The sequence below is a fragment of the Bombina bombina genome, chromosome 4 (assembly GCF_027579735.1).
Source record: "Bombina bombina isolate aBomBom1 chromosome 4, aBomBom1.pri, whole genome shotgun sequence".
Classification (NCBI taxonomy): Eukaryota; Metazoa; Chordata; class Amphibia; order Anura; family Bombinatoridae; genus Bombina; species Bombina bombina.
Genome location: NC_069502.1, coordinates 367445938 through 367468529, shown reverse-complemented (window position 1 = coordinate 367468529; position 22592 = coordinate 367445938). Strand labels below are relative to the sequence as shown.

The 22592-nt window shown below is 41.1% G+C and overlaps 1 protein-coding gene across 1 annotated transcript in view; it reads right to left on the bottom strand.

The window, feature by feature from the left end:
- Positions 1 to 22592, bottom strand: part of PRKCI (protein kinase C iota) — a 555904-nt gene that overhangs the window by 86550 nt on the left and 446762 nt on the right. Inside the window, exon 10 of the mRNA XM_053710130.1 lies at positions 10634 to 10731. Within this exon, the coding sequence (XP_053566105.1) occupies positions 10634 to 10731 (98 nt within the window). The remainder of the gene's footprint in view (positions 1 to 10633; positions 10732 to 22592) is intronic.

Genomic DNA, 22592 nt, shown 5'->3' with positions numbered 1-22592 from the left:
GTAAACTAGAAGGAGAAATAACAGACATAGCCTTCTAAATGGATTTAAAAAATAAAATCTCTTATGTTTATCAGGAACACTCTGAAAATTAAATGTTGACAGAACAGCAACAGGTAATATAACAGTACTAAAGGAAATTTTATCTGCATTAATAAGTTTGTCATGACATGCAATACAAACAACAGCTGGAGAAACAGATACCAAAAATTTATAGCAGATACACTTAGCTTGGTAGCTCCAGCCCCGGGCAGTGATTTTCCTGAAGTAACTTCTGACTCAGTTGCAACGTGGAACATCTTGCAATATGTAATAGAAAAAACAACATATAAAGCAAATTGATCAAAATCCTTAAATGACAGTTTCAGGAATGGGAAAAAAATGCCAGTGAACAAGCTTCTAGCAACCAGAAGCAATAAATAATGAGACTTAAATAATGTGGAGACAAAAGCGACGCCCATATTTTTTTAGCGCCAACAAGACGCCCACATTATTTGGCGCCGAAATGCTTTTGGCGCCAAAAATGACGCCACATCCGGAACGCCGACACTTTTGGCGCAAAATAACGTCAAAAAAGTGACGCAACTTCCGGCGACACGTATGACGCCGGAAACGGAAAATAATTTTTGCGCCAAAAAAGTCCGCGCCAAGAATGACGCAATAAAATGAAGCATTTTCAGCTCCCGCGAGCCTAACAGCCCACAGGGAAAAAAGAGTCAAATTTTTGAAGGTAAGAAAAAATGATTAATTCAAATGCATTATCCCAAATATGAAACTGACTGTCTGAAAAATAAGGAAAGTTGAACATTCTGAGTCAAGGCAAATAAATGTTTGAATACATATATTTAGAACTTTATAAACAAAGTGCCCAACCATAGCTTAGAGTGTCACAGAAAATAAGATTTACTTACCCCAGGACACTCATCTACATGTTTGTAGAAAGCCAAACCAGTACTGAAACGAGAATCAGCAGAGGTAATGGTATATATAAGAGTATATCGTCGATCTGAAAAGGGAGGTAAGAGATGAATCTCTACGACCGATAACAGAGAACCTATGAAATAGACCCCGTAGAAGGAGATCACTGCATTCAAATAGGCAATACTCTCCTCACATCCCTCTGACATTCACTGCACGCTGAGAGGAAAACCGGGCTCCAACTTGCTGCGGAGCGCATATCAACGTAGAATCTAGCACAAACTTACTTCACCACCTCCATCGGAGGCAAAGTTTGTAAAACTGAATTGTGGGTGTGGTGAGGGGTGTATTTATAGGCATTTTAAGGTTTGGGAAACTTTGCCCCTCCTGGTAGGAATGTATATCCCATACGTCATTAGCTCATGGACTCTTGCTAATTACATGAAAGAAAGCAGCGTTAAGGGGTTCTAACGCTGCTTTTGGCCAGCCGCTGGTATTTAGAGTCAGGCAGGAAAGGGTCTAACGCTCACTTTCAAGCCGCAACTTTTCCATACCGCATATCCCCTTACGCCAATTGCGTATCCTACCTTTTCAATGGGATCTTCCTAACACCGGTATTTAGAGTCTTGGCTGAAGTGAGCGGTAGAGCCTCTACCGACAAGACTCCAGTCGCAAAAAAAAGTCAGTAGTTAAGAGCTTTATGGGCTAACGCCGGTTATAAAGCTCTTAACTACAGTGCTCTAAAGTACACTAACACCCATAAACTACCTATGTACCCCTAAACCAAGGTCCCCCCACATCGCCGCCACTATAATACATTTTTTAACCCCTAATCTGCCGACCGCACACCGCCGCCACATACATTATCCCTATGAACCCCTAATCTGCTGCCCCTAACATCGCTGACACCTACATAATATTTATTAACCCCTAATCTGCCCCCCCCAACGTCGCCGCTACCACAATCAGATTTTTCCTACCTTAATTCCGATTGGCTGATAGAATCCTTGGATGACGTCATTTAAAGGAACCTTCATTCGGCGAGTAGGCGTCGGTTGAAGAGGATGAATCCGCGTCGTCTGGAAGAAGATGGCTCCGCTCCGGATGGATGAAGATAAAAGATGCCGCTTGGATGAAGATGTCTGCCGGTCCGGATGTCCTCTTCTGCCCGGATAGGATGAAGACTTCTGCCGCTCTGGATGACCTCTTTTGGTCCATCGGTGCCCGGCTGGGTGAACACGACTCAAGGTAGGGAGATTTTCAGGGGGTAGTGTTAGGTTTATTTAAGGGGGGTTTGGGTTAGAGTAGGGGTATGTGGGTGGTGGGTTTTAATGTTGGGGGGTTTGGGTTAGAGTAGGGGTATGTGGGTGGTGGGTTTTAATGTTGGGGGGTTTGTATTTTTTTTATAGGCAAAAGAGCTGATTACTTAGGGGCATGCCCCGCAAAAAGCCCTTTTAAGGGCTGGTAAAAGAGCTGGTTACTTTTTAATTTAGAATAGGGTAGGGACCTTTATTATTTTGGGGGGCTTTTTTATTTTATTAGGGGGCTTAGAGTAGGTGTAATTAGCCTAATATTCCTGTAATCTTTTTTTATTTTTTGTAATTTATTGTTGTTTTTTTGTAATTTAGTTTATTTAATTGTAGGTAATTGTAGGTAATTTATTTAATTAATTTAATGATAGTGTAGTGTTAGGTATAATTGTAACTTAGGTTAGGATTTATTTTACAGGTAATTTTGTAATTATTTTAACTAGGTAGCTATTAAATAGTTAATAACTATTTAATAGCTATTGTACCTAGTTAAAATAAATACAAAGTTGCCTGTAAAATAAATATAAATCCTAAAATAGCTACAATATAATTATTTGTTATAGTGTAGCTATATTAGGGTTTATTTTACAGGTAAGTATTTAGTTTTAAATAGGAAGACTTTAGTTAATAAGAGTTAATTTATTTCGTTAGATTAAAATTATATTTAATTTAGGGGGGTGTTAGGGTTAGACTTAGCTTTAGGGGGTTAATACATTAGAGTAGCGGCGAGGTGCGGTCGGCAGATTAGGGGTTAATAAGTGTAGGTAAGGTAGCGGCGACGTGGGGGGGGGCAGATTAGGGATTAATAAATATAATATAGGGGTCGGCGATGTTAGGGGCAGCAGATTAGGGGTACATAGGTATAATGTAGGTTGCGGCGTTGTCCGAAGCGGCAGATTAGGGGTTAATAGTATAATGCAGGTGTCAGCGATAGCGGGGGCGGCAGATTAGGGGTTAATGAGTGTAAGGTTAGGGGTATTTAGACTCGGGGTTCATGTTAGGGTGTTAGGTGCAGACTTAGAAAGTGTTTCCCCATAGGAAACAATGGGGCTGCGTTGGGAGCTTAACACTGCTTTTTTGCAGGTGTTAGGTGTTTTTTCATCCCAAACTGCCCCATTGTTTCCTATGGGGGAATCGTGCACGAGCACGTTTTGCCAGCTTACCGCTACAGTAAGCAATGCTGGTATTGAGGGTTGAAATGGCGGTACATTCGGCTCAACGCACCCTTTTTGGAGCCTAACGCAGCCCTTCAGACAACTCTAAATACCAGCGTTGTCTTAAGGGTGCGTTTGGAAAAAAAGCTGCGTTAGCTACGCGGGTCTTTACCGACAAAACTCTAAATCTAGCCATAATATTTTATCACCTCTTTCACTTTACCCTTCCTAGTACTTAGAGTAGGTAAAGAGAATGACTGGGGGGTGGAGCTAAGGGAGGAGCTATATAGACAGCTCTGCTGTGGTGCTCTTTGCCACTTCCTGTTAGGAGGAGCATAATATCCCACAAGTAAAGGATGAATCCGTGTACTTGTCATACCTTATAGAAGAAAACTAGTGCAGAGTGCCGCCAATTGGCCATTCTTGTTTTAAAGGTATTTAAACTGACATTTTGTTATTAAAAACAAAAACAAAAAAAAAACATAATTTATGTAAGAACTTACCTGATAAATTCATTTCTTTCATATTAGCAAGAGTCCATGAGCTAGTGACGTATGGGATATACATTCCTACCAGGAGGGGCAAAGTTTCCCAAACCTCAAAATGCCTATAAATACACCCCTCACCACACCCACAAATCAGTTTAACGAATAGCCAAGAAGTGGGGTGATAAGAAAAAAAGTGCGAAAGCATAAAAAATAAGGAATTGGAATAGTTGTGTTTTATACAAAAAAAATCATGATCACCACAAAAAAAGGGTGGGTCTCATGGACTCTTGCTAATATGAAAGAAATGAATTTATCAGGTAAGTTCTTACATAAATTATGTTTTCTTTCATGTAATTAGCAAGAGTCCATGAGCTAGTGACATATGGGATAATAAATACCCAAGATGTGGAACTTCCACTCAAGAGTCACTAGAGAGGGAGGGATAAAATAAACACAGCCAATTCCGCTGAAAAATAATGGACACCCCAAAAAAAGTTTAAATCTTATAATGAAAAAACCCCCTGAAATTTTCTACCAAAGAATGCTTCAGAAGAAGAAAACACATCAAAATGGTAGAATTTAGTAAAAGTATGCAAAGAAGACCAAGTTGCTGCTTTGCAAATCTGATCAACCGAAGCTTCATTCCTAAATGCCCAGGAAGTAGAAACTGACCTAGTCGAATGAGCTGTAATCCTTTGAGGCGGAGATCTACCCGACTCAACATAAGCATGATGAATCAAAGACTTTAACCAAGACGCCAAAGAAATGGCAGAGGCCTTCTGACCTTTCCTAGAACCAGAAAAGATAACAAATAGACTAGAAGTCTTTTGGAAATCTTTAGTAGCTTCAAGCTCTTACTACATCCAAAGAATGTAACAATCTTTCCTTAGAATTCTTAGGATTAGGACACAATGAAGGAACCACAATCTCTCTACTAATGTTGTTAGAATTCACAACCTTAGGTAAAAATTTAAATGAAGTCCGCAACACCGCCTTATCCTGATGAAAAATCAGAAAAGGAGATTCACAAGAAAGAGCAGATAACTCAGAAACTCTTCTAGCAGAAGAGATGGCCAAAAGAAACAAAACTTTCCAAGAAAGTAATTTAATATCCAGAGAATGCATAGGTTCAAAAGGAGGAGCTTGTAGAGCTCCCAGAACCAAATTCAAAATCCAAGGAGGAGAAATTGACTTAATGACAGGTTTAATACGAACCAAAGCCTGTACAAAACAATGAATATCAGGAAGATTAGCAATCTTTCTGTGAAACAGCACAGAAAGAGCAGAAATTTGTCCTTTCAAGGAACTTGCAGACAAACCTTTATCCAGACCATCCTGAAGAAACTGTAAAATTCTAGGAATTTTAAAAGAATGCCAGGAAAAATGATGAGAAGAACACCAAGAAATGTAAGTCTTCCAGACTCGATAATATATCTTCCTAGACACAGATTTACGAGCCTGTAACATAGTATTAATTACGGAGTCAGAGAAACCTCTATGACTAAGAATCAAGCGTTCAATCTCCATACCTTCAAATTTAATGATTTGAGATCCTGATGGAAAAATGGGCCTTGAGATAGAAGGTCTGGCCTTAACGAAAGTGTCCAAGGTTGGCAACTTGCCATCCGAACGAGATCCGCATACCAAAACCTGTGAGGCCATGCTGGAGCCACCAGCAGAACAAACGAACGCTCCTTTAGAATCTTGGAAATCACTCTTGGAAGAAGAACTAGAGGCGGAAAAATATAGGCAGGATGATACTTCCAAGGAAGTGACAACGCATCCACTGCCTCCGCCTGAGGATCCCTGGATCTGGGCAGATACCTGGGAAGTTTCTTGTTTAGATGAGAAGCCATCAGATCTATTTCTGGAAGACCCCAGATTTGAACAATCTGAAGAAATACCTCTGGATGAAGAGACCATTCGCCCGGATGCAACGTCTGGCGACTGAGATATTCCGCTTCCCAATTGTCTATACCTGGGATGTGAACCGCAGAAATTAGACAGGAGCTGGATTCCGCCCATACAAGTATTCGAGATACTTCTTTCATAGCCAGAGGACTGAGTCCCCCCTTGATGACTGATATATGCCACGGTTGTGACATTGTCCGTCTGAAAACAAATGAACGATTCTCTCTTCAGAAGAGGCCACGACTGAAGAGCTCTGAAAATCGCACGGAGTTCCAAAATGTTGATTGGTAATCTCGCCTCCTGAGATTCCCAAACCCCCTGCGCTGTCAGAGACCCCCATACCGCTCCCCAACCTGTCAGACTCGCATCTGTTGAGATCACAGTCCAGGTTGGAAGAACAAAAGAAGCCCCTTGAATTAAACGATGGTGATCTGTCCACCACGTCAGAGAGTGTCGTACAATCTGATTTAAAGATATTAACTGTGATATCTTTGTATAATCCCTGCACCACTGGTTTAGCATACAGAGCTGAAGAGGTCGCATGTGAAAACGAGCAAAGGGGATCGCGTCCGATGCAGCAGTCATAACACCTAGAATTTCCATGCATAAGTCTACCGAAGGGAATGATTGAAACCGAAGGTTTCAACAGGCTGAAATCAACTTCAGACGTTTCTTGTCCGTCAGAGACAAAGTCATGGACACTGAATCTGTTTGGAAACCTAAAAAGGTTACCCTTGTCTGAGGAATCAATGAACTCTTTGGTAAATTGATCCTCCAACCATGTTCTTGAAGAAACGACACAAGTCGATTCGTATGAGATTCTGCTAAATGTGAAGACTGAGCAAGTACCAAGATATCGTCCAAATAAGGAAATAACACAATACCCTGTTCTCTGATTACAGATAGAAGGGCACCGAGAACTTTTGAAAAAATCCTTGGAGCCGTTGCTAGGCCGAACGGCAAAGCCACAAATTGGTAATGCTTGTCTAGAAAAGAGAATCTCAGAAACTGAAAATGATCTGGATGAATCGGAATATGCAGATATGCGTCCTGCAAATCTATTGTGGACATATAATGCCCTTGCTGAACAAAAGGCAGAATAGTCCTTATAGTTACCATTTTGAATGTTGGTATCCTTACATAACGATTCAATATTTTTAAATCCAGAACTGGTCTGAAGGAATTCTCCTTCTTTGGTACAATGAATAGATTTGAGTAAAACCCCAGCCCCTGTTCCAGAACTGGAACTGGCACAATTACTCCAGCCTACTCTAGATCTGAAACACATTTCAGAAATGCCTGAGCCTTCACTGGATTTATTGGAATGCGAGAAAGAAAAAATCTTCTTGCAGGTGGCCTTACCTTGAAACCTATTCTGTACCCTTGTGAAACAATGTTTTGAATCCAAAGACTGTGAATCTATGTGATCCAAATTTCTTTGAAAAATCGTAATCTGCCCCCTACCAGCTGGGCTGGAATGAGGGCCGCACCTTCATGTGGACTTGGGAGCCGACTTTGGCTTTCTAAAAGGCTTGGATTTATTCCAGACTGGAGACGGTTTCCAAACAGAAACCGTTCCTTTAGGGGAAGGATCAGGCTTCTGTTCCTTATTCTGACGAAAGGAACGAAAACGATTAGCAGCCCTATATTTACCTTTAGACTTTTTATCCTGAGGTAAAAAAGTTCTTTTCCCCCCAGTAACAGTTGAAATAATAGAATCCAACTGAGAACCAAACAATTTATTACCTTGGAAAGAAAGGGAAAGTAAAGTTGATTTAGAAGACATATCAGCATTCCAAGTTTTAAGCCATAAATCTCTTCTAGCTAGAATAGCTAAAGACATATACCTGACATCAACTCTGATGATATCAAAAATGGCATCACAAATAAAGTTATTAGCATGTTGAAGAAGTTTAACAATGCTATGAGTATTATGATCTGACACTTGTTGCGCCAAAGCCTCCAACCAAAAAGTGGAAGCTGCAGCAACATCAGCCAAAGAAATAGCAGGCCTAAGAAGATTACCTGAACATAAATAAGCTTTCATTAGAAAGGAATCAATCTTCCCATCTAAAGGATCCTTAAAGGAAGTACTATCTGCCGTAGGAATAGTAGTACGCTTAGCAAGAGTAGAGATAGCCCCATCAACTTTAGGGATTTTGTCCCAAAACTCTAATCTGTCAGATGGCACAGGATACAATTTCTTAAATCTTTTAGAAGGAGTAAAAGAATTACCCAGATTATTCCATTCCCTAGAAATTACTTCAGAAATAGCATCAGGGACAGGAAAAACTTCCGGAATAACTACAGGAGGTTTAAAAAACGAATTTAAACGCTTATTAGATTTAGTATCAAGAGGACTAGAATCCTTGATTTCTAAAGCGATTAAAACTTCTTTAAGTAAAGAACGAATAAATTCCATTTTAAATAAATATGAAGACTTATCAGTGTCAATATCTGAGACAGAATCCTCTGAACCAGAAAAATCCTCATCAGAAACAGACAAATCAGAATGATGATGTTCATTTAAAAATTCATCTGAGAAATGAGAAGTTTTAAAAGACCTTTTACGCTTACTGGAAGGAGGAATAACAGACATAGCCTTCCTAATAGATTTAGAAACAAAATCTCTTATATTAACAGGAACATCCTGAGTATTAGATGTTGATGGAACAGCAACAGGTAATGGAATATTACTAATGGAAATTTTATCTGCATTAGCAAGTTTATCATGACATTCATCACAAACTACAGCCGGAGGAACAGATACCACAAGTTTACAACAAATGCACTTAACTTTGGTAGGACCAGCATCAGGCAGCGTTTTTCCAGAAGTAGCTTCTGATCCAGGGTCAATCTGAGACATCTTGCAATATGTAAGAGAAAAAACAACATATAAAGCAAAATCTATCAAATTCCTTAAATGACAGTTTCAGGATTGGGAAAAAATGCCAATGAACAAGCCTCTAGTAACCAGAAGCAAAAGAAAAATGAGAAAAAAAGGTGGAGACAAAAATGACGCCCACATTTTTTTAGCGCCAAAAAAAGACGCCCACATTATTGGCGCCTAAATGCTTTTGACGCCAAGAATGACGCCACATCCGGTGACGCCGACAATTTTGGCGCAAAACGTCAAAAAAATTACGCAATCACGAACAACTTCCGGCGACAAGTATGACACAGAAATTTTTTGCTCCAAAAAAGTCCGCTCCAAGAATGACGCAATAAAATGAAGCATTTTCAGCCCCCGCACGCCTAACAGCCCACAGAGAAAAAAGTCAATTTAAAGGTAAGAAAAAAATTGATAATTCATATGCATTATCCCAAATAATGAAACTGTCTGTCTGAAATAAGGAATATTGATCATCCTGAATCAAGGCAAATAAATGTTTAAACACAAATGTTTAGAACTTTAACATAAAAGTGCCCAACCATAGCTTAGAGTGTCACAAAAAATAAGATTTACTTACCCCAGGACACTCATCTACATGTAGTAGAAAGCCAAACCAGTACTGAAACGAGAATCAGTAGAGGTAATGGTATATAAGAGTATATCGTCGATCTGAAAAGGGAGGTAAGAGATGAATCTCTACGACCGATAACAGAGAACCTATGAAAAAGATCCCGTAGAAGGAGACCATTGAATTCAAATAGGCAATACTCTCCTCACATCCCTCTGACATTCACTGCACACAGAGGAAAACCGGGCTCCAGCCTGCTGCGAAGCGCATATCAACGTAGAATCTAGCACAAACTTACTTCACCACCTCCATGGGAGGCAAAGTTTGTAAAACTGATTTGTGGGTGTGGTGAGGGGTGTATTTATAGGCATTTTGAGGTTTGGGAAACTTTGCCCCTCCTGGTAGGAATGTATATCCCATACGTCACTAGCTCATGGACTCTTGCTAATTACATGAAAGAAACATTGTTTTTCAGTCCCTGTAATACCATTTTCTCCACTGCTGAAGCCAGTTAGGGGAAAAATATATAAATGAGCTATTACCTGGGTAAAATATAGCAGGTTTAGGCAATATGCACTTCCAGTTTTTATGGGGGTTGGAATGCCACACATTTAATAATTCAATTATACAAAATGGGGCACACCAAACAATGAAAGTATATAGAAAAGCTGTTTTTTTATTTATTTATTTACTATGCACGCTTAAAGGGACATTTACCTTAAAATTGTCTCCCCTTTAATTTTTTTCCCAATGATCCATTTTACCTGCAGGGGTGTATTACATTTTTTACAAATAGCTCATTTACCTTTATATCAGCAATTGAAATAGCTGAATTTGTCTGTGGTTTACTTACTTTTACTGAAAGTTTTTATACTTAAGTATAGGCTAAACATAAGTTGTGTAAACATAGCCAGCTGATGAATTTACACTCATAGTGGGAGGTAGGTGAGAAAAGTAATAAAATGTTAACTTACAATTGTTCTCTCTAAGTATTGGGATTTGGTATACAAACAGAGAAGCATTTGTGTGTAGAGAAAGTGATAACATAAGGAGATCTGCAAGGTCAACCCATTGTGATGGGTTGTGGTGTTAAAGAACAAAACCAGCTGTTTCATATACAAAATGAAACCCAAAGAAACAATTTCTCATACGTTTTAAACTCTGCTGCTGATATAACAAGTCACTGGAAACATATTACGGGAAAAATAATTTTCCATGTCCCTTTTAAGTAGCATTCATCAGAGGTACTACAATATATTGAATTAAAGCCCAAATCAGATGCGCTGGACTATCAGACCAATACCTAAACACAATACAGCTGAAGAACCAGACATTACAAATGCATTATTTATAGCATGCTCTAATATACATACATGGTCAATGATAAAGGTTACCTGCTTTCTGTCTGGAAACAGGAGTGCAGTCCAACAAGGAACGGATGGTTTGAAGCTTGCTCAAAAACATGTTTCTCTGTTTGTACCCAATCAATATCCTGCACAAAACACAGAAAAAAACAAGTTTCATCAAATGTATAAAAAGCCTACTTTACATAAACATAATGAAATAAACAAATCTGTATGTACCACGTGGCACCTTCTGAGATAGATAATCTAAGTTAAAAGGACATGAAACCCAAAATGTTTATTTCATGATTCAGATAGCTCTCAACAGAAAAACACTGCATTCTCTGTATTTAAATTGCTGTTCCACTTAAAAATGTGACGTTTCAGAGGTTTTTCCCCTTCCTCTGTTGATATTTACACGTTACTGCACCCTGGTACATGGATGTGCGCTTGTTACACACACCTCTGAGGAAGGTCTATCCCCGAAAATGTTACGGAAAAAGTGCGGAGTTTATTTTACTTATTGGCTACTTTTCCCTCAAGCACCCCCAATTTTGAAGTGAGCGTGCATACTTTTTTGGATTTAGTTCTATTACGAAATTTGAAGGAGCAGCAATGCGCTACTGGAAGCTAGCAGAACGCACTGGGTGAGCCAAAGACAAGAGTCAGTCAATCAGCAGCTAGCTCCCAGAAGTGCTTCTTACCGACGTATGCTTTTCAACAAAAGGATACCAAGAGAACAAAGTGAATTAGATCATAGAAATAAACTGTTAAGTTGTTTAAAATTGAAAGCTCTATCTGAATCAAAGCTTATAAAATGGTCTGTTTCACCATTTTAATAAAAACAGAATTTATGCTTACCTGATAAATTTCTTTCTCTTACGGTGTGTCCGGTCCATGGCTTCATCCTTAATTGAGGGATATTCTCAATACAGGAAGTGGCAAAGAGAGCACACAGCAGAGCTGTCCATATAGCTCCCCTCAGGCTCCGCGCCCCCAGTCATTCGACCGACGGTTATCAGAAAAAGGAGAACCATAGGGTGCAGTGGTGACTGTAGTTTACAAAAATAAATTTAAACCTGACTAAATTGCCAGGGTGGGCCGTGGACCGGACACACCGTAAGAGAAAGAAATGTATCAGGTAAGCATAAATTCTTACATTGGTGTGTCCGGTCCAAGGCTTCATCCTTACTTGTGGGAACCAATACCAAAGCTTAAGGACACGGATGAAGGGAGGGAAACAGTCAGGTAACCTAAACGGAAGGCACCACTGCTTGCAAAACCTCCCAAAAATAGCCTCCGAAGAAGCAAAAGTATCGAATTTGTAAAATTTAGCAAATGTATGCAGTGAAGACCAAGTCGCTGCCTTACAGATCTGTTCAACAGAAGCCTTATTCTTGAAAGCCCATGTGGAAGCCACAGCTATAGTGGAATGAGCTGTAATTCGTTCAGGAGGCTGCTGTCCAGCAGTCTCATATGCCAATCGGATGATGCTTTTCAGCCAGAAGGAAAGAGAGGTAGCAGTCGCTTTCTGACCTCTCCTCTTACCAGAATAGACAACAAACAAGGATGATGTTTGTCTGAAATCTTTAGTTGCCTTTAAATAGAATTTTAAAGCACGAACCACATCAAGATTGTGTAACAGTCGTTCCTTCTTAGAAACTGGATTAGGGCACAGAGAAGGAACAATAATTTCCTGGTTAATATTCTTATTAGAAACCACTTTTGGAAGGAAACCAGGTTTGGTACGCAAAACCACCTTATCTGTATGGAACACCAGATAGGGTGAATTACACTGCAAAGCAGACAATTCAGAAACTAGTTACTAAAAACAAAACTTTCCAAGATAGTAACTTAATATCTATGGAATGTAGGGGTTCAAACGGAACCCCTTGAAGAACTGAAAGAACTAAATTTAGACTCCATGGAGGAGCCACAGGTCTGTAGACAGGCTTAATTCTGACTAAGGCCTGTACAAACGCCTGAACATCTGGCACGGCTGCCAGACGCTTATGCAACAGAACGGACAGAGCAGATATCTGTCCCTTTAGAGAACTAGCTGCCAACCCTTTCTCCAATCCTTCTTGGAGAAAGGATAGCAACCTTGGAATCCTAACCTTACTCCATGAGTAACCTTTGGATTCGCACCAACAAAGATATTTCCTCCATATCTTATGATAAATTTTCCTGGTAACAGGCTTTCTAGCCTGGATCAGAGTATCTATAACTGATTCAGAGAATCCACGCTTAGCTAGAATTAAGCGTTCAATCTCCAAGCAGTCAGTTGCAGAGAAACCAGGTTTGGATGCTTGAATGGACCTTGGATTAGAAGGTCCTGTCTCAAAGGTAGCTACCATGGTGGAGCCGATGACATATCCACCAGGTCTGCATACCAAGTCCTGCGTGGCCACGCAGGAGCTATCAGGATTACCGAAGCCTTCTGCTTGATTTTGGCTACTAGCCGGGGGAGAAGAGGAAACGGTGGAAAGACATAAGCTAGATTGAACGACCAAGGCGCCACTAAGGCATCTACCAATGTCGCCTTGGGATCCCTGGACCTGGACCCATAACGTGGAAGCTTGGAGTTCTGGCGTGACGCCATCAGATCCAGATCTGGGAAGCCCCATAGTTGGGTTAACTAGGCGAAAACCTCCGGGTGGAGTTCCCACTCCCCCGGATGGAAAGTCTGACGACTCAGATAATCCGCCTCCCAGATGTCCACTCCTGGGATGTAAATTGCGGATAGATGGCAGGAGTGATCCTCTGCCCATTTGATGATCTTGGATACCTCCCTCATCGCCAGGGATCTCTTTGTTCCTCCCTGATGATTGATGTACGCTACAGTCGTGATGTTGTCCGACTGAAATCTGATGAATTTGGCCTCCGCTAGTTGGGGCCAAGCCAGGAGCGCATTGAATATCGCTCTCAATTCCAAAATGTTTATTGGGAGAAGAGATTCTTCCCGAGACCATAGACCCTGAGCTTTCAGGGAGTCCCAGACCGCACCCCAGCCCACGAGGCTGGCGTCGGTCGTGACAATGATCCACTCCGGTCTGCAGAAACTCATTCCCTGAGACAGGTGATCCTGAGACAGCCACCAGAGGAGTGAGTCTCTGGTTTTCTGGTTCATTTGTATCTTGGGAGACAAATCTGCATAATCCCCATTCCATTGTTTGAGCATGCAGAGTTGCAGTGGTCTTAGATGAATTCGAGCAAAAGGAACCACGTCCAATGCCGCAACCATTAGACCTATTACCTCCATGCACTAAGCCACAGAAGGCTGAGGAATGGCATGAAGAACTTGACAAGTGTTCGAAAGTTTTGACTTCCTGACCTCCGTCAGAAAAATTTTCATTTCTACCGAGTCTATAATTGTTCCCAGGAAGGGAACCCTTGTGAACGGGGACCGAGAACTTTTTTCTGCGTTCACCTTCCACCCGTGAGACCTTAGAAAGGCCAGAACAATGTCCGTATGAGCCTTTGCTCTGTGAAAGGACGACGCTTGTATTAGGATGTCGTCTAGGTAAGGTGCTACTGCAATGCCCCTTGGTCTTAGTACCGCTAGAAGGGACCCTAGCACCTTTGTGAAAATTCTGGGAGCAGTGGCCAATCCGAAGGGAAGAGCCACGAACTGATAATGTTTGTCCAGAAAGGCGAACCTCAGGAACTGATGGCTAAAAACAGCAGTTAACCGGTTAAACACACTACAGCACGATGCCACAGCCTCTACTGTGGCTTTTACCTTCCTTAGGGATTATTTGTTGAAGAAATAAGCCTCTCTGAGGTCTCTGGACTCCACACGTGAAGCTGCATGAACTGTCTAGCCAAAAACAACTGCGCAATTGAGGCGCGAAAATGAGGCCCCCTCCCTCTTCATTACAGAGTGCTGGGGCCTTTGAGGTAGATTAGGAGTCTAATCCAGTGTCAGGCAAATAAAAAAAAAAACCATAAGCGTTTTATAAGTTTCACAAAACACCATATCCTTCTTAAATCATGCTAAAAAGCAATTGATTAAGCCCACAATAGTGACAACCAGAAATTAAGCCCTTAATTTAAGCCATCATTTTATACAGAGTCTGAGAAAAATGGCTTACCTACCCCTGTGGGGATTTCTGACAGTCTTGTAGCATTACTGGGTCTTGTTAGAAAAATGACTGATCATACCTGAAGCAGTTAAGCCTGCAAACTGTTCCCCCCAACTGAAGTTCTCCGGTATTCAACAGTCCTGCGTGGGAACAGCAATGGATTTTAGTTACTGGTGCTAAAATCATATTCCTCTCAGCAGAAATCTTCATCTCTTTCTGCTTCAGAGTAAATAGTACAAGCCGGCACTATTTTAAAATAACAAACTTTTGATAGAAGAAATAAAAACTACAAATTTAACACCACAAACTCTTTACCCTCCCGTGGAGATGCTACTTGTTAGCGCGGCAGAGAGAATGACTGGGGGGGCGGAGCCTGAGGGGAGCTATATTGACAGCTCTGCTGTGTGCTCTCTTTGCCACTTCCTGTAGGGATTGAGAATATCCCACAAGTAAGAATGAAGCCGTGGACCGGACACACCAATGTAAGAGAAAAGCACTAAGCAGTAGGTTATACTTAAAGAGATATAAAACCCAGGTTTTTATCTTTCAAGATTCAGATAGAGCATGCAATTATAAACAACTTTCTAATTTACCTCTATTATCAAAATGTCTTCATTCTCTTGCTTTATTTTGTTAAAAAGCATGGACAGAAGCTCAGGATCACTATAGGGCAGCAATTTTACAACGTTATCTATTTGCAAGAACACTAGATGGCAGCACTATTTCCTGCCATGTAGTGCTCCAGACGGTTACCTAGGTATCTCTTAAAAAAAAGAAGAATGCCTCGGTAACCAAGGAAATTTGAATTTTTTTTTAATAGAAGTAATTTTTTTTTAACTTAATTTGTGCAGTATCCATTACTTTCAGTCACAGCCAGACAAGGGGGCTGATGTCTCTACAGGAAGGCATATCTAGCTTAATGTTGCAAATCTTTTAGAGTACCATTAGCTGGTTTACTATTAAATGAATACTAAAGAAACAAAGTCAGTTTTGCCCATACTCAAAAGATGACATAATGCAACTTAACCCTTTGAGTGCTAAGCTGGATTTAAGCTTTTTTGTTTTTTACTATTATTAAAAATATATATATTTTTACTTTTTTATTTTCTTCCCCAGATCCCCAAGACTTATACAGTTGGAAAGGCTAGGCGATTACCTTTCCAACGATGGATCTTGGGTGTCTGTAGCTGCTTAGATGCCTGAGATACAGGCATCTAAGCAGCATGCCCCCGTTCTCTATATTGTCCATTGTAATTTTTAAATAAAGTTGTGCGGTGACATCACGTCATTGCGCATGACGTCACCACGCGATACTGGAAGCCCCGGTGATGCCTGTCAGTATATAGGTCCGATCGTCTGGGTGGGAGTCAATGGGAGCCCCCAGATGACAGTGGCTACACAGAGAAGTTCTAAATGCTCATTTTGCAAGAAAACAAAATTTATCCATGAGCCATTACTCCTGAGATTCAACTCCTGGCCCCTAAGAGCAGACTTAATCCCTCCCACCTCTTTGGTATTCCAGCCTGATATATAGTCAAGAAAGGAGAAGTAGAAAGGTAGGAAATAAAGTATGGAAAATTAGGTGCAAACTAAAACTGCAGCCAGAAAGAAATGTATTATGTAAAAAAAAAAATGGCGGGTCTCATGGACTCTCACCACCATGAAAGAGATGTTGTTAACAGGTAAGCATACATTTTCACTTTCATAAGGTGGTGAGAGTCCACGAGCCATTACTTCTGGGAAGTAATATCCAAGCTGTGGAGAACACAAGTAATTCAGCGAGAAAAAACATTTTAAAGGTCGGCATCTAATTATCGGACACTGCTGCCTGAAGGACTTTCCTACCAAACACCTCAAAGTGGTAGAATTTAGGAGAAGTATGCTACTGCCTTGCAAATTTATTCAATATAATCCTCATTCTTCAAAATCCAAGAGGAGGAAACTGATCTAGAAAAATGAGCAATAATGCATTTTGGAAAAAACTATCTGGCCTACAAAAAAACCTTGATAACCATGAGATTTAGCCAAAAAAGCTAAAGAAACGGATGTAACACTGACCTTTACATGGACTAAGGGACAAATAAATTTAAGTATTGTCTAAAAACATTTGTAATTTAAAAGTAGAATTCTTACAATATAAAAATTAAGCAAGAGGCCATCAAATGAATTCTTTGGATTTGAACAAGGAGCTAGACTACAATCTCCTGATTGATGTCACCAGGAAAATAACTTTAGGTAAAAATCAAAGAAGACAAGAAAGTTTGCAAGAAAGAGAAAAAAATTCAGTAAGTCTTCGGGTAGAAGATATTGCTAAAGCAACAAAAACCTCCAAGACAGAAGCTAAATGTCCAAAGTATACAAGTTCTAGAACAGAAACCTGTAAAGCTTGTAAAAAAAACAAAAACAAATGAATGTTCCAAAGAAACAAAAGAGAAATTGGTTTCGACACTGGAAATATCCTGACTAGACCTGAACAAAGCATAGATGTAAAGATATTTAGCAATTTTCCTGTAGTATGAAACAAAGAAGATGAAATATGACACTCTAAAAAGAGCAGATAGGTCATTATCCGAGCTGACTTCCAAAAACAAATTATGCTTACCAGATAATTTCATTTCCTTCTGTATAAGGAGAGTCCACGCCTTCATTCCTTACTGTTGGGAAATACTAAACCTGGCCAACAGGAGGAGGCAAAGACAACCCAGCCAAAGGCTTAAATATCCCTCCCACTTCCCCTATCCCCCAGTCATTCTGTGAGGGAACAAGGAACAGTAGGAGAAATACTATGGTATAAAAGGTGCCAGAAGAAAAAGTAAATTTATGCTTACCTGATAAATTAATTTCTTCTATGATACGACGAGTCCACGGATTAATCCTTTACCTGTGGGATATTATCCTCCTGCTAACAGGAAGTGGCAAAGAGCAACACAGCAGAGCCGTCTATATAGCTCCTCCCTTAACTCCACCCCCCAGTCATTCGACCGAAGGTACAGGCAGAAAAAGGAGAAACTAAAAGGTGCAGAGGTGACTGAAGTTTCAAACAAAAAAAAAATCTGTCTTAAATTGACAGGGCGGGCCGTGGACTCGTCGTATCATAGAAGAAATTAATTTATTAGGTAAGCATAAATTTACTTTTCTTCTTTAAGATACGACGAGTCCACTGATTCATCCTTTACTTGTGGGATACAAGGGACAAGACAGATGGCTAAACAGAAGGCACCACTGCTTGAAGAACTTTTCTCCCAAAAATAGCCTCCGAAGAAGCAAAAGTATCAAATTTGTAAAATTTGGAAAAGGTATGAAGCGAAGACCAAGTCACAGACTTACAAATCTGTTAAACAAAAGCATCATTTTTAAAAGCCCATGTGGAAGCCACCGCTCTAGTAGAGTGAGCTGTAATTCTTTCAGGAGGCTGCTGTCCAGCAGTCTCGTATGCCAAACGGATGATGCTCTTCAGTCAAAAAGAAAGAGAGGTAGCCGTAGCTTTTTAACCTCTACGTTTTCCAGAATAGACAACAAACAGAGAAGATGTTTGACGGAAATCTTTGGTCGCTTGCAAGTAAAACTTCAAAGCACGAACCACGTCCAAGTTAGGCAACAGACGCTCCTTCTTAGAGGAAGGATTAGGACACAGAGAAGGAACAACAATTTCCTGATTAATATTCTTATTAGTAACAAACTTAGGAAGGAATCCAGGTTTGGTACGCAAAACCACCTTATTAGCATGGAAAACAAGATAAGGCGAATCACATTGCAATGCAGATAGTTCAGAAACTCTTCGAGCCGGAGAGATAGCAACTAAAAACAGAAATTTCCAAGATAGAAGCTTAATATCTATGGAATACATAGGTTCAAACGGAACCCCATGAAGAACTTTAAGAACTAAATTCAAACTCCATGGCGGAGCAACAGGTTTAAACACAGGCTTGATTCTAACTAAATCCTGACAGAACGACTGAACGTCTGGAACATCTGCCAGACGCTTGTGTAATACAATTGATAAAGCAGATATCTGTCCCTTTAGGGAACTAGCTGATAGCCCCTACTCCAATCCTTCTTGGAGAAAGGACAAAATCCTAGGAATCCTGATCTTACTCCATGAGTAGCCTTTGTATTCGCACCAATAAAGATATTTACGCCATATCTTATGATAAATCTTCCTAGTGACAGGCTTTCGAGCCTGAATCAAGGTATCTATGACCGACTCAGAGAATCCCCGCTTGGATAAAATCAAGCGTTCAATCTCCAGGCAGTCAGCCACAGAGAAACTAGATTTGGATACTGGAACGGACCTTGAATGAGAAGGTCCTGTCTCAGTGGCAGAGTCCATGGTGGTAGAGATGACGTGTCCACCAGGTCTGCATACCAAGTCCTGCGTGGCCACGCAGGTGCTATCAAAATCACATCTCTCCTGTTTGATTCTGGCAATCAGACGAGGAAGGAGAGGAAATGGTGGAAACACATAAGCCAGGTTGAATGACCAAGGTACTGCTAGAGCATCTATCAGTACTGCTTGAGGATCCCTTGATCTGGACCCGTAACAAGGAAGTTTGGCATTCTGACGATATGCCATCAGATCCAATTCTGGTGTGCCCCATTGATGAATCAATTGTGCAAACACCTCCGGATGGAGTTCCCACTCCCCCGAATGAAAAGTCTGACGACTTAGAAAATCCGCTTCCCAGTTCTCCACTCCTAGGATATAGATTGCTGAAAGATGGCAAGAGTGAGACTCTGCCCATCGAATTATTTTGGAAACCTCTATCATCGCTAGAGAACTCTTTGTTCCCCCCGATAATTGATATATGCTACAGTCGTGATATTGTCCGACTGGAATCTTATGAATCTGGCCAAAGCCAGCTGAGGCCACACCTGAAGCGCATTGAATATCGCTCTCAGTTCTAGAATATATATCGGGAGGAGAGCCTCCTCCTGAGTCCACACACCCTGTGATTTCAGGGAATTCCAGACTGCACCCCAGCCCAATAGGCTGGCGTCCGTCGTCACTATGACCCATGCTGGCCTGCGGAAACACATTCCCTGGGACAGATGATCCTGTGACAACCACCAAAGAAGAGAGTCTCTGGTCTCTTGATCCAGATATATCTGAGGAGATAAATTTGAATAATCCCCACTCCACTGATTGAGCATGCATAGTTGCAGTGGTCTGAGATGCAAGCGAGCAAACGGAACTATGTCCATTGCCGCTAAAATTAGTCCAATTACCTCCATACACTGAGCCACGGACGGCCGAGGAATGGAACGAAGAGCTCGGCAGGTGGTTAAAATCTTTGATTTCCTGACCTCCGTCAGAAATTTTTTCATGTCTACCGAATCTATCAGAGTTCCCAGGAACGGAACTCTTGTGAGGGGGATAAGTGAACTCTTTTTTACGTTCACCTCCACCCGTGAGATCTTAGAAAAGCCAACACGATGTCTGTGTGAGATTTGGCTAGTTGGTAAGTTGACGCCTGAATTAAGATATCGTCCAGATAAGGCGCCACTGCTATGCCCCGCGGCCTTAGAACCTCCAGAAGGGACCCTAGCACCTTTGTGAAAATTCTGGGAGCTGTGGCCAACCCGAAGGGAAGAGCCACAAACTGGTAATGCTTGTCCAGAAAGGCGAACCTGAGGAACTGGTGATAATCTTTGTGGATAGGGATGTGCAGATACGCATCCTTTAAATCCACAATGGCCATATATTGACCCTCCTGGATCATTGGTAAAATAGTCCGAATGGTCTCCATCTTGAAGGATGGAACTCTGAGGAATTGGTTTAGGATCTTGAGATCTAAAATTGGTCTGAAGGTTCCCTCTTTTTTCGGAACCACAAACAGATTGGAGTAAAACCCCTGCCCCTGTTCTGTTTTTGGAACTGGGCAGATTACTCCCATGGTATAAAGGTCTTCTACACAGCGTAAGAACGCCTCTCTTTTTGTCTGGTTTACAGACAATCGAGAAAGATGAAATCTCCCCCTTGGAGGAGAATCTTTGAAGTCTAGAAGATACCCCTGGGTCATGATTTCTGAAGCCATGGAGTCCTGAAAGTCTCTTTCCCAAGCCTGAGCAAAGAGAGAAAGTCTGCCCCCTACTAGATCCGGTCCCGGATCGGGGGCTGCCCCTTCATGCTGTCTTGGTGGCAGCAGCGGGCTTCTTGGCCTGTTTAACTTTGTTCCAAGTCTGGTTAGGTCTCCAGACTGACTTGGATTGAGCAAAATTCCCCTCCTGCTTTGCAGCAGGGGAGGAGGTAGAGGGACCACCTTTGAAGTTTCGAAAGGAACGAAAATTATTTTGTTTGGTCCTCAATTTATTTGTCCTATCCTGAGGAAGGGCATGGCCTTTTCCTCCAGTGATGTCTGAAATGATCTCTTTCAGTTCAGGCCCGAATAGGGTCTTACCCTTGAAAGGGATGGCTAAAAGCTTAGATTTTGATGACACATCAGCAGACCAGGACTTAAGCCATAACGCTCTACGCACTAAAATGGCAAAACCTGAATTCTTTGCCGCTAATTTAGCCAGTTGAAAGCGGCATCTGTAATGAAAGAATTTGCTAGCTTGAGAGCCCTAATTCTATCCAGAATATCATCTAATGGTGTCTCAACCTGAAGAGCCTCCTCTAGAGCCTCGAACCAAAACGCAGCTGCAGTAGTTACAGGAACAATACACGATATAGGTTGCAGAAGAAAACCCTGATGAATAAATATTTTCTTTAGAAGACCCTCTAATTTTTTATCCATAGGATCTTTGAAAGCACAACTGTCCTCAATAGGTATAGTTGTACGCTTAGCTAGGGTAGAAATAGCTCCCTCAACCTTAGGGACCTTCTGCCACGAATCACGAATGGTGTCTGATATGGGAAACATTTTCTTAAAAGTAGGAGGGGGAGAAAAGGGAATACCTGGTCTATTCAACTCCTTTGTAACAATGTCTGAAATCCTCTTAGGGACTGGAAAAACATTAGTGTAAGTAGGAACCTCTAGATATCTATCCATTTTACACAATTTCTCTGGTGGAATTACAATAGGGTCACAATCATCCAGAGTCGCAAACACCTCCCTGAGTAACAAGCGGAAGTGTTCTATCTTAAATTTAAAAGCCGTCATATCTGAGTCTGTCTAAGGGAATATCTTTCCTGAATCAGAAATCTCTCCCTCAGACAGCAATTCCCTCACCCCCAACTCAGAACATTGTGAGGGTACATCGGAGATGGCTAATAAAGCGTCAGAGGGCTCAGCATTTACTCTCACACCAGACCTACTGCGCTTCCCCTGCAACCCAGGCAGCTTAGATAAAACCTCTGTGAGGGTAGTATTCATAACTGCGGCCATATCTTGCAGGGTGAAAGAATTAGATGCACTAGAAGTACTTGGCGTCGCTTGTGCGGGCGTTAATGGTTGTGACACTTGGGGAGAATTAGATGGCATAACCTGATTCCCTTCTGACTGAGAATCATCCTGCAACATACTTTTATCAGCTAAAATATGTTCTTTGCAATTTATTGCCCTTTCAGTGCATGAGGGACACATTTTAAGTGGGGGTTCCACAATGGCTTCCAAACACATTGAATATTGGCTTTCATCAATGTCAGACATGTTAAACAGGCTAGTAATGACCACAAACAGGCTTGAAAACACTTTATTTAGTGAAAAAATAACAATCTTAAAAAACGGTACTGCGCCTTTAAGAGAAAAAAAGCATACACGTTTTGCAAAACTAATTCAAACTATTCAAATCGTTTCAATTTTTTTATATAAATATTCAAATTATGCAGCTAAGTTTGCCTCACAAGGAAAGGAACACTTAACCCTTACAGTAAAAACCGGATAGCTAATAAGCTTTTAAATCCGGAAAAAACACCCCCTGCACCTCGCCACAGCCCTGCTGTGGCGCCTACCTGCCCTTAGGGATCTGGAAAACAGGGTTAA